General features: G+C 45.7%; 1 protein-coding gene across 1 annotated transcript in view; it reads left to right on the forward strand.

Annotated features, from left to right (window-relative positions):
* The first annotated feature begins 3158 nt into the window (after window positions 1-3158).
* The window catches only part of PRCP (prolylcarboxypeptidase), a 35429-nt gene continuing 27005 nt past the window's right edge, over window positions 3159-11582 (forward strand). The window contains exon 1 of the mRNA XM_018565706.1: window positions 3159-3327. Within this exon, the coding sequence (XP_018421208.1) occupies window positions 3220-3327 (108 nt within the window). The 5' untranslated portion in view covers window positions 3159-3219. The remainder of the gene's footprint in view (window positions 3328-11582) is intronic.

Here is an 11582-nt window from a genome sequence, read left to right on the forward strand (position 1 = left end):
AGGGCGGGCCAAGTCAATATTGAACCCTACGGACTAAGACTGGGATGCCATTAAAGTGCATCGGGGGGAGAAGGGGAGGAGAGGAGAGGGAGAGAATTTTAATGTGAAATAAAAATTATTTGTGCACTGAATACTATCATAATAGTGTAGTTTTGTTTTATTAAATATCAGAATAGACAGAATAGCGGCAAAGGGCGGAGCCAACTCAATACTGAACCCTACAGACTAAGACAGGGATGCCATTAAAGTTCATGTGCGTGTAAAGGCGTCCCAATACTTTTGGCAATATAGTGTATATTACTATGTTAAAAATTGATTGATGTGATTGGATTAACATGTATACATAAATTGATTTCTATACCAGATTACTACACCAATGGTGATTTCTGTACCCGATCCTCATACTATACCACTGTTGGTAAACGTATTTGTTTCCACAGGTCAGATCTGATTGAAAAATCAGGTGCCTGCAGATTCCTTTAAAGCAGGGCTAGACCTCAGCATGCCAGGTGTGATGGAAAATACCATCGTGCCTCTGCCTCTGGGAGTCATGCCTGTAACTGCCAGAGTCTTGCAATGCCTCATGGGACTTGTAGTTCCACAACAGCTGGAGTGCCATGGTACTTTAAAGGAATCTGCAGGCACCTGATCTCACCCCTCGGATGGAATCACCAAGAATGGTGCAGTGTGAGGATCTGGTGTTGAAGTAAAAATGATTACAGTGACAGGTCCCCTTTGAATGCCGAACTGCAGCTGAGCATGGGACTTGGTGAAAGCCATCCTCGCCATCTGGTATAGGGTGACCCCGAGCATGTGACACGGCTTCATCCCGAAACAGTGTCCTGATTCACACGTGTCCTCCCCATCTGCTGTGCTGATCATAGATACAGAGAAGCAACAACCAGCGTGCACATGGCGGCTATTCAATCATTGAAGACCACACATGTATATAGGGGCTCATGCACACACAGGCGTAAAACAATACTGATTATCTACACAGGAGAGTGCTGGCAGAATATTTCTACATTAAAAAGAAACGCATAAAATGGTCCATACAGCATTTGCGTTTACACGTGTATTAGCGAGTAAACTTCCATTCCGTTAACCACTTGATGCCTGGGGTGCTAAACCCCCTTCCTATCCAAAATTGGCCATAGGCGACACTTTAAAAGCTTTTACCGCTCATCAGTTTAGTGTTATCAGTGATCGATGGCCCTAAAATTATTGCTCTCACTCCGACGTTCGCTGTGATACTTAAAGGAGAACAATGGGGTCAGTGTTTTTCCCCATAGTTCTCCTTAGAGTAACGGGAGGACACAAACTAGCGTCCTCCTGTCACCCTAGGCTCAGTATACCGTGAGCTGTAGCTCGCGGTATACTGAGACGCCGCAGCTGAAGCGGATCCCGACAATTGTGCCGGGATCCGCCCAGCTGCGTGACTGACAGCTGGCTTTGCCTATCTAGAGGCAGAGCCAGCTGTACCCGCCCACCCCCGTCCGTTCCGCCAGTCAGCGCAGGCGGATCGGAGCGGGGAGGGGGGAATACAGCAGAGAGCCGTGACAGAATTGAGAGGTGAGTGAACGCCGGCATGTGTTCGCTCACCTCCCGATCTACTGAGCCGACCTGTGACAGTCTCATTGTCACAGGTCGGCTAGAACTATGAGGTGAGTGAAAAGCACTCACCTCATAGTTCTCCTTTAATAGACATGTGCACTGCCAAAACATTTGTTTAGTTTTGTTTTCATTCGGATTTTGCGTTATTTAGTTTTTCCGGATTCGGGTCCGAAAGTCAATTTGTTTCGGGATTCGGATTCAGACGAAATTCGTTAGCGGTAGTCTCTACAAAATTTCGTTTTTGGACGGATATTCGTTGCAGAAAAGTGACATTAGAGGGAAAAAAAATGTTCTTTCTAGTCTGCAGAAGAGAAAAAAAAAGGGTGAGGTTCCCCCCCAATTCATATCAGACCCTTTAGGTCTGGTAGGAATGTTAGGAGGGACCACCCCCAAGTTAAAACAAAAAAAAATGCGTAGGGTTCCCCCAAAACCCATACCAGGCCCTTTAGGTCTGGTAGGAATTTGAAGGCTCCCAAAAAGTGTGGAAAAAACATGGGGCTCCACCTAAAATTTCTACCAGACCCTTGATCCGAGCACAGGCCCAGAAAGGGGGGCTGGGGGGGGCGATCGAGCGCCTGCCCCCCCCTGCGCCTTACCAGGGTACGTGCATTGGCATTGGGAGGGGACAAGAGCCTCTTCCCCACAACCCTGACCCGGTGGTTGTGGGTGTCTGCGAGCAAGGGGGTTTATATGCACTGGGGTATCCCTTTAATTAAGAGGGCACCAAGATGCCACCCCCCTTGTAAATAAGGAAGGGGTACCTGTACCCCTACCCATTCACTAAACGGAAAATTGAGACTTTTCTGGTCAATCAGATGTGTTTTTTAGTTTAATGCTTCCGAATGGGTCTGAATCCGAATTTTCGCTACGGCAACATGAGAGCCATATACAATATATACATATAATACTAAAGCTGACCCAAATGGCATTCAGGAGCAATTCGGAAATTCGGACCCCCGAATGCCATTTGGGTCTAGGAGCTTCAGCTTTAGTATTAATATCTGTAGATGGTTTTCTGTTTTACTCGCAACGAATATTCGTAAACTTATCCGAAACTAACGACAATTCAGATTTAGTCCGAATCCGAAACCCGAACCGAACTGAATTTCGGATCCGAATCCCGAAATGACGAAATATCTGCACAGAAGTGAATTTTTCCGCAGCTTACATGTCTTCCCAGGACGCAGCTGACGTGGAGCATTTTACTGCTGCCGTCGCTAACGTGATCAATAGCCTAAAAAAACGCTTGTGAACCTCGTCAAATAAGAAGAGGCAAAAGTTGCAAAGCAGGCGAGCGATCGATTGCAAAAGTAGTCGTACGACTAAAAAATGTCCCTCCGACTTTCCTCCTGAGAACTTCTTGAGTGGTAAGCAAGCTGTGAGCTCTCCAGGTTAATGAGATTCACTTGAGCGTGACTAAAGAAATATTGAAAACCCAGCGAGGAGCCAACATTCATGAAGTCTATTGAGCTACTATGTAACAGCTGAGCCTTTGTGTCAGTGAATAGGTTAAAAAGGAAGGGACAGAGTCTCCTCCCCGAGCAAGTCCCTCCTCTCTATAGTTTATATCCAGCCAGGGAATCCCCACATATCAGACACACAGAAATGGCATCTCTAGCAGTCCCCTGGTGGCTTTTCCTCATCTGGACCTGCCTGGGGGTCTCCCTTGTACACTGCGATCCCACCTATGAAACATATTACTTTGATCAGAAGGTAAGTGGCTGCCCTGCAAGTATCTAGGAGCCCATTGGGATGGAAAAGGAAGAGAATTGTTCATTTTGATGTTAACACTTTAAATCCAGCGCAGCGATCATTGCTATGACTCTCTGAAGGGTTAAAGCCACGTCTCAGCTGGTCACGAGTCTCTTGCGTATTCTTCATGGGTTTCGCAAGATGTTTTGGAGTACATACTTTTGTCTGTCTGTGCTGACATTTGATCTTGTGGGTTATTTCCTGATAGTCAGCAGATAATTGGTCTCAGCTGACTCTGATTGGGTGCTGTCATTTCTATGGTTGTATAGGTCCCGCCTTCTCTGCACAGAGCCAGGTATTGTGTCTGGGGTCATGCACTCTTTTGATTGAATAGATACCTAAACAGGTGTAAACTTGTAGTTGGTCTTCAGCAAAAGTTCTACGCAGAGAGAGGTTGGCCATACGCCAGTAGAATTTTTAGTTAAATAAAATTGTTTTGGGAACTTTTTTTGGTCCATTTTCTAACAGTTAATGGGGTCAACTTGAGGATCCGTATTTGACTGTAGCCATGGAAAACCAAAGGAGCAGGAAGAAGTGCTACTCTCTCCCCTCTCTCCCCTCTCTCCCCTCTTCCTCTTCCTCTCTCCTCAAATCTTTTCATATTTAACCAAGTATGTGTCTTATATGTATGATATGTCTGTTTTTAGATATGCGTGCATTGGCGCATTCCTAGTTAAAACCAAATGAAATTCTGAATTACATTTGTCTTTGGCATTATCAAATGTTCTGACAAGATTTGTTGTATGAACATTCTTATGAAAATGTGCCAGTGTATGACCAGCCTAAAGCTGGGTATACGTGGTTCTGTTTTCTTCGCTCAACCTGGGGGCTGAACGAGAAAAATAGACCACATTCCTTTTATTCATGCTTATGAGCGTGAATGGAGGAGTCTGACAGCGGGCTCCAGCCACTGTTAGAACACCCAAGTAGAGCCTGCAGCCATTGGCGTTTCCAAGGCATGGCACATGCCCTGGGCATCACTTGAATGAGGGACTGAGGGGTCGGGGAGGGGGTGCCACTCCGTGGGTCAGCTAAACCAATGGACAGTTTTTTTTTTTTGCTCTGGCTTCTGGCAAACAATGACTGGATGGGATGCCATAAGCACATTTTTATAGTAGATGCGCTTCTGCATGCAGCTGATTGGCTCTGTTCAGCCGACAAATTTCTGCCTGCTCCTTCTGCTGATCGAGGGATACTGAGCGGAAGAGTGCCGACAGGAGCACCCATTGTGTGAATTTCTTCAGGAACTGCCTGGCTTTAGCTGCGTGTACAGGCTACTTAAAGCTAGCTGCACCTTTTCGATTTCTCTCGTTGTACTGTGGGGAAAAATCCATCCATTCCCCCATCCATGCTGAACAGCATAGTTGAAGGGATCTCCCCTGTGGTCTGATTGGTTGAAGTTTCTCTTTGCCCAATTTTCCACCAAGCTCCTTTGGCAAAAGTTAATAGAAAAATCGACTTTTGCTGAGCCGAGTCATGCCAACAGGGTCACCCACAGCTTGAATTTTGGATTATTTAGCAGGAATTGGTGGAAATTTGAGCAGTGGCTAGCTTCATAGTTATCGGCTCTGATACTAAAAAGTTGGAGAGTGAGATTATTTGAGCGTTCCACTGGCACATATATGGGGCCCTAGAACAACCATTTATATTGTACTGTGATACAGTCTATATGTATCTGACTTGGTCATTGGTGTACATGGCTAAATATGTTGCAGATGAGGCTACAGCTCCGCTTTAAGAGGTCCACCTGGTACCTGGTGAAGTTTGTCAAACTGACCAGTCAAAATCTTACTGTTTCTGGTTGTCTTATGGCTTGTGTCAGGCATCTATTTGCAATGGTCCAGTCAGTACTCATGTATTGTTGGGTGATTTTCAGCAGTCGTAGGCAAGCTATTGTCAAAAAAGCATAGGGAGCTGGACAATAACAAAATACAAAGTAAAAAACTTTATACAAAAAAAAAAATACTGTACGGTGGGGGAAGGGGCCCTTTTGAGAGCAACAAATACAAAAAAAGTCCCCTAAGTCATTCCCATGTCCAGCGTATTAAACCCAGCTTGGCGAGACTGTTGTTAAAGGTAGGGTACACATTACCACAGACATGTGGTCCAGTAAGTATGGGCAGGGATGCAACTTATATTTTATGGCACACTGGTTAATTTTCTGGTGGCGGGAGGGATTCAGGATGGAGGGGTTGGGGGTGGTGGTTGGAGGCACACCACACTAATGAAACTTGTGGTACCGCTATGTATCGTGTCTGGTGACCCAGCAGTCATCGGTACCCCCCCTTCTCCTCACTAGCCTCATCCTTTAATATAACCAGCAGGCACCTCCTTTCCTCAGAGAATATGCAACACCCCAGACTAAATGCTGCCATGTTGTTTTAAAGCTTGTATGCTTGGGGGGTCAAGAGCCACACTGGGTTCTGTTGGCAGCTCTACTGGCCTGTGAGGTGGATGACCCCATGATGTCCTCAGCCAGGCAAGGTCATGTTCGACAACAGTACTAACTGCCTGGGTGCCCCTCACCTGGGAAAAAACACGTGTATATACATTGCCTAGCACATGTCTTGAACCTGGTGGTGCAGAGGTTCATCGGGAAGTATAATGGCTTCCAGGAGGTCCTTCATCATTGCAGAAGTGTTTGTAGCCACTTTAGGTGGTCATACACAACCATGGCTCATCTGGTGGAAATGCAGTGCCAACATGATTTATCCGCCAACCACTTCATATGTGACACCCCTATGATGGAACCTGATGTTGGCCATGCTGCAGAGGCTGCACCAGCAGTGAGTGCACATGTGGTTATGGTACAGGGACAGGCTTTGGGGAGCTGGGACTATGTTCACTACATTATTGGCTTATTACTCCGGAAGCATGCAGTATTTTGGCTCTTTTTGAAGAGGTGACCAAAATAGTGAGCCACAAGAAGGCTGGGATTAGTGATACTATCCCTCTTGTATTTCTCATGGAGCACACACTGCATGGTCTGATAGGTTTTGGCACTGGAAGCACAGAAGTAGGAAGATAAAGGAGGGCTTGATGCGGTCTCGGGGCTAGCGGGAACCTTTGCCTACTGCCTCCATGCAGGAGGCCAAGGAGGTATACGAGGAGGAAATGGGGCAGGCTTAAAGATGGATGTTTGAAAACCTCCCAAATCCCAGGTTGCACAAGTGAAATTGAGGAAAGTGTTATCCTCAGCAACACTGAGGACTTGGGGTTTTCTGGGCAATCCGATTTGCAGATTTCTATGATGATTGGCCTTTCAGATCTTCTGACAGTGCCAGAGGGTGTTCCAAAACAAGGTGCACCACAACTTTGAGCTCTGCCTGCATTTGTTTTCCCTGGGGCCACTTGCGTACCATGATGGTACTGGCAGCGGCCTCTCTAACATGACCCCGATCAGGAGATATAATTCTAACTATATACTCTGCTTCTTTACCCGTTTGCTTAAACCTGACCCGAGTCAATAAACCTTCATGAAGGGTTTATTTAAACATCAAGTGTAACCAGAGGGACAAAAAGATGACCAGGAGTTGCGTGCTCTGTACCTAATGAGGTGGATTAAATTGGAGGCTCTTTGACAGGTGCATATGGGATTTTTAAATTGTACAAGAGGCCAACCAATTGCACTGAAACTGTAAGACAACTTTGCAGACCTCATCACACTCACGATGTGGCCACATAGCATTGTATTTGCAAACATTTACTTCTAAACCTGTCTAGCTGGAGTGTGCTGGGACCTTTTTTGTATATTGCACTGGTGATGCACCTTTTCCTTTTTGCAAGTTTAAATTGAGCTGAGTGGCTGCCATTCTTGCATTGTTGGCAAGACCCCTGCCCTTCTGTGGCCATCTTAGCATAGTCTTCTATAGATTCAAAATGAGGCTTGCTGGAACCTGGCCATTCGAGTGAATAGATGTAGACGCACATCTATCTGCTCTGCGGCACCATGTGGGATAATACATTGCATCTACCAGTGTGCAAGGCTAATGCAGCTTTCATAAAAGGCTCACCAGAACACGAGGACTTGCCAAGAGACTAGCAAGTAATGGAGCATGCATAATGAGGCTACTAAAAAGAAATTTGGGCTCTGTTGTTCCTGGGCTCTTCAAAAATTTTTTAGATCCTGGCGTCCTTTCTGAACCTCTGGCTTCAGTACTCTGAAACAAGAACCTGGAACCTGTATCTTGAAAGACTGATTACTTTTTTTTTTTTTTTTTTCCTTGAAGGTATTCAAGCAAGGATACCCGCCAGACAGCTAGACAAGGAAATCAGTAATGACAGCCCCATATTTATTTAATGGCTGGTTCCCTTTAGTAAGGCTTACCTCCTGGGACTCTGGAGTAGACTTTCTCATTTTTCTAAAAGGAGATTTTAGGAATTGTATGGCTGAAGTAAGGTCAGTACAATCGCTCAGTTATCCCTGCCTAGGTGACTGTAACTGGGTACTCATTGTACGACTATGTAAGCAGGGTGGGTGCTTCACAGCATCTCCTCTCACGGAGATGTCACAGGTTGGACTTTTGTCCGGGGAGTACCTGTGTTCAGAATCTCTAATCGCTAACCTATCTCCTGCTTCATAATGTAAGGATTGTTCCTAGGCCTAGATCTTGTGTCCAAGATCTTTTCACTGCTTTCCAGGACCTGGTGTGGTTTCCGTGCTGCTGCAGGAACACCAAATCCTTTTAGACACCAGTACAGATTTAACGTTGTTGACTTGGTGTTCAGGTTATGTTTTAGGTGGTTTAAATGTTGGGTCGCGTTTCCAGGTACGCAAATTCTATTCGGCTCAACAGTTATGGCTGGGAACGAGGTTAAGGGTTAGAGGGGAAGCTCGGTTCCATCCTCAAAAGCCTCCCGATATACTGGGGATCTGGGCTGACTAGGTCAGCATAGGGTTGCATTCTATGTTAACATACCTGTAATAAGAGGCAATATATTTGCCTGTCCAGAAGCCCATTTGTTTTGCTGCCTCTTTGCTTCACATAATCCGCGGCAAGTATTTGGCCTAATGGGTCTAATATCGGTTTCCCTTGTTGCACCCAGGAGTTTTTTCCACTGGGCCTTATGTCCCATAGGGTCATCGTAAGGATCAGGTTAAAGAAAACTCCTCTTATACCAGAGAGTACACTTTTCTCAAGGCAATGCAGTGTGTAGCTCTGCAAGCAAAGAAGCCCCTTGCCGACCTGCAGGCAAAGAAGCCCCTTGCCGACCTCTAGGCAAAGAAGCCCCTTGCCGACCTGTAGGCAGGCATAGAATTCCTTGCAGACAAGCAAAGAGGCCTCTTGCTGACCAGCAAGTAGGCTAAGAAGCCCCTTGTCGACCTGCAGGCTAAGAAGCCCCTTGCCGGTGGGCAAAGAGGGCAATTGCTTACCGGCAGGTAGGCATAGAAGCCCTTTGCTGACCTTAATGTTTTCTAAGGAGGCACTGCCAACCCAAATTTTTTCCTGCGCCTCTACCTGCCAAACCCACCACGTGGAGAATGGCAGGCTGCATACAAGTGATCTCGGCAACTTCGCTGGGATCCCTCGTACAAAACAAACGTCGGCTTCTGCGCTGTACATTTAGCTCTGCTCTCCCAAAGCAGGTCTAAATGCAGAAAACTACCCGCCCAGCGCCCGTAACTGCATGTCCCAGGCAACAGGAGATAGGAATTCCACACCCCTGCTGCCCAAAGGCCAGGCCTTGGTTGGCCTTGTGGGAAATCCGGCCCTTCTTGTGGTAGTTCAACATGTGTACTGACTGCACTGTCTGATATATTCAATACAGTGTATCAATAAAGCAATGAATAAAGCAATTAATATTTTAACACCGCAATCTTGACCATCAAACACTCAATGAACAATTCATTTTCATAACCCAAAAGGAGTTCTTACTGAAAATTCAAGGGGTTTCCTTTTTTAATTCTGTATACAATGGGACTTTGGGAGTGTTGTCATACTGGGAGGAAAATAAAAACTGTTTTGTACCGCAGGCTCCTCATTGTTCTCCTGATTAGTGAAGCTAATGTACTTGGCAGTCCTTGAATGAGGATTTTAATAGCGTAGTACAAACAAAGGTCTCTCTGGGAAAACAATGGACCTTGTTTGGCAATTGGGTAAAATAAGGAAGTACTTGTTAGCTGCTGCCAGTGAAATGATATATTTTTATGCACTGCTAATCAGGAGGTCATAAGGCAGACACAACTTTCAAACACGAGCAGGAAACCGAACTCGCTTCCTCTCTACTTAACAATTTGCTTCCACTAATCATCTTGCTGCCTGCAATCGCTGATCTCACAATAGATATTGTATACTAGTATACGGGTTTGCAGGAGAAAAAATTACTTTTTAGCTTGGCCATGTATTGTGCATGTTTTAAGGATCTCAACTTTGCTGCAAAGTCATAATTGTGTTCTCTTGTTTTTCTTAATTTGTTCTGCCTTCTACTCCTCGTATGACCAGTTTTAGTATTGTAATGAGATTAATTTTGCATCTCTTTTTGATGTATTCATATAAAAGATAAATGCCACAGTGCAAGGAACCTAAGGCTTTTACAAGGGATGCCATAGTCTAGGCAACAAGCTGCCTGGAAACCTGAGCTCTGTACAGAATTCTGGGACAGGAAGTGAGACCATTACTGGAACAGGGGGACAGGAAGTGAAACCATTACTGGAACCAGGGGACAGGACGTGAGACCATTATTGGGGATGGGAAGTGAGACACTAATGGAACAGGGGGCCTCCAGTGGTCCTGCAGTCTACGACATGCATGCACACGCACATCTGCGGCACTCAATGGAATGAGGAATGCTTAAAGGAGAACTATGGGGTTAAGGCTTTTCCCCATAGTTCTCCTAAGGGTGATGGGAGGACACAAACTAGCGTCCTTCCGTCACCCTAAGCTCAGTATACCGCGAGCTGTAGCTTGCGGTATACTGAGACGACACAGCTGAAGCGGATCCTGACAATTATGTCTGGATCCGCCCAGCTGCGTGACTGACAGCTGGCTCTGCCTATCTAGAGGCAGAGCCCGCTGTACCCGCCCCCTCCCCATCCGTTCTCCCACTCAGCGGTGGCGGAGGGGGGAATCCAGGCCCTCCCCTGTCACGGCAGAGAGCCATGACAGGATCGAGAGGTGAACGAACGCCGGGATGTGTTCGCTCACCTCCCGATCTACTAAGCCGACCTGTGACCATCTCATTGTCACAGGTCGGCTGGAACTATGAGGTGAGTGAAAGGTTCTCCAAAGGTGGAGTTGTCCTTAAGTGACCACTCCTTTAAGCTTGTTGCTTTGCCTGCATTGGCAAAAGGTAGGTTTCATTTTCTATAAATGTATTTTTAGTAGAAGAGCACTTATCCCGTTCCCTCTCCCCATATACTGTACATACTTGCCTCTATGTCATGGCTGTGGCCCATGAGACTGCCCCATAGAAGTCTATATGAGCCAGTGTAATGAAGAACATTTTGTGTGTGGTGTGATCACCTAAAATGTTGCGCCTGTGCCATTTTTGATAATCCAATGCACATCTACTGTGTGATTGCATCGGTATGCCGTTCTACATGACTGTAATGCACATATGCAACAAATGGTTAAACACGCATATTGTGTAGACCTTCTATGCCTAGGCTTGCATGGTTGATTCAATTTCTTTGCTACTGAACAATTTATCCACTTGTTGCCCAACTTCACGCGAGCAGCACTTGGGTTTCAATGTGCTTCCAATAAGGGGAATGCCAACAAACCATGAAATCTCTACTTGGCGCTACTATGCCATTAGCCCCTTTGCTGAACAACGGCTTTTAGAAACTTGCCTACAAATAAAGCCTCCTGCTAATTATATAAAAAAGCTTTAAGTAAATCACTGCTCCGGACAATCCAAGGTCTTGTACACAAGCAGTATATAGGACCATTAATATAAGCGTAGGCAGTTCATCTAAAAAAAGAGGAATTGACAAACTATATTACTACTATAATTCTAATATATAATTATATAATTGTTATTTTTGTAAATGGGAGCGTTTTTGGAAATGTTCATTGGTTGCATTTTGCAATTGCATCAGTTTCTTGTATTAAAACCCATTCCTGCTTTGTAGTTAGGGTCCCCACACACCTTACGATTATCGTACGATAATCGCGGGAAATCCCGCGATCGTACGATGATCGTAAGGTGTGTGGAAGCCGTGCGACCTCTACTACTGTCAGGTCGCACGACTTTAAACTTACGGACATGTTCGA

Source organism: Nanorana parkeri, unplaced genomic scaffold (genome assembly GCF_000935625.1).
Source record: "Nanorana parkeri isolate BGI_ZX_2015 unplaced genomic scaffold, ASM93562v1 scaffold875, whole genome shotgun sequence".
Lineage (NCBI taxonomy): Eukaryota > Metazoa > Chordata > Amphibia > Anura > Dicroglossidae > Nanorana > Nanorana parkeri.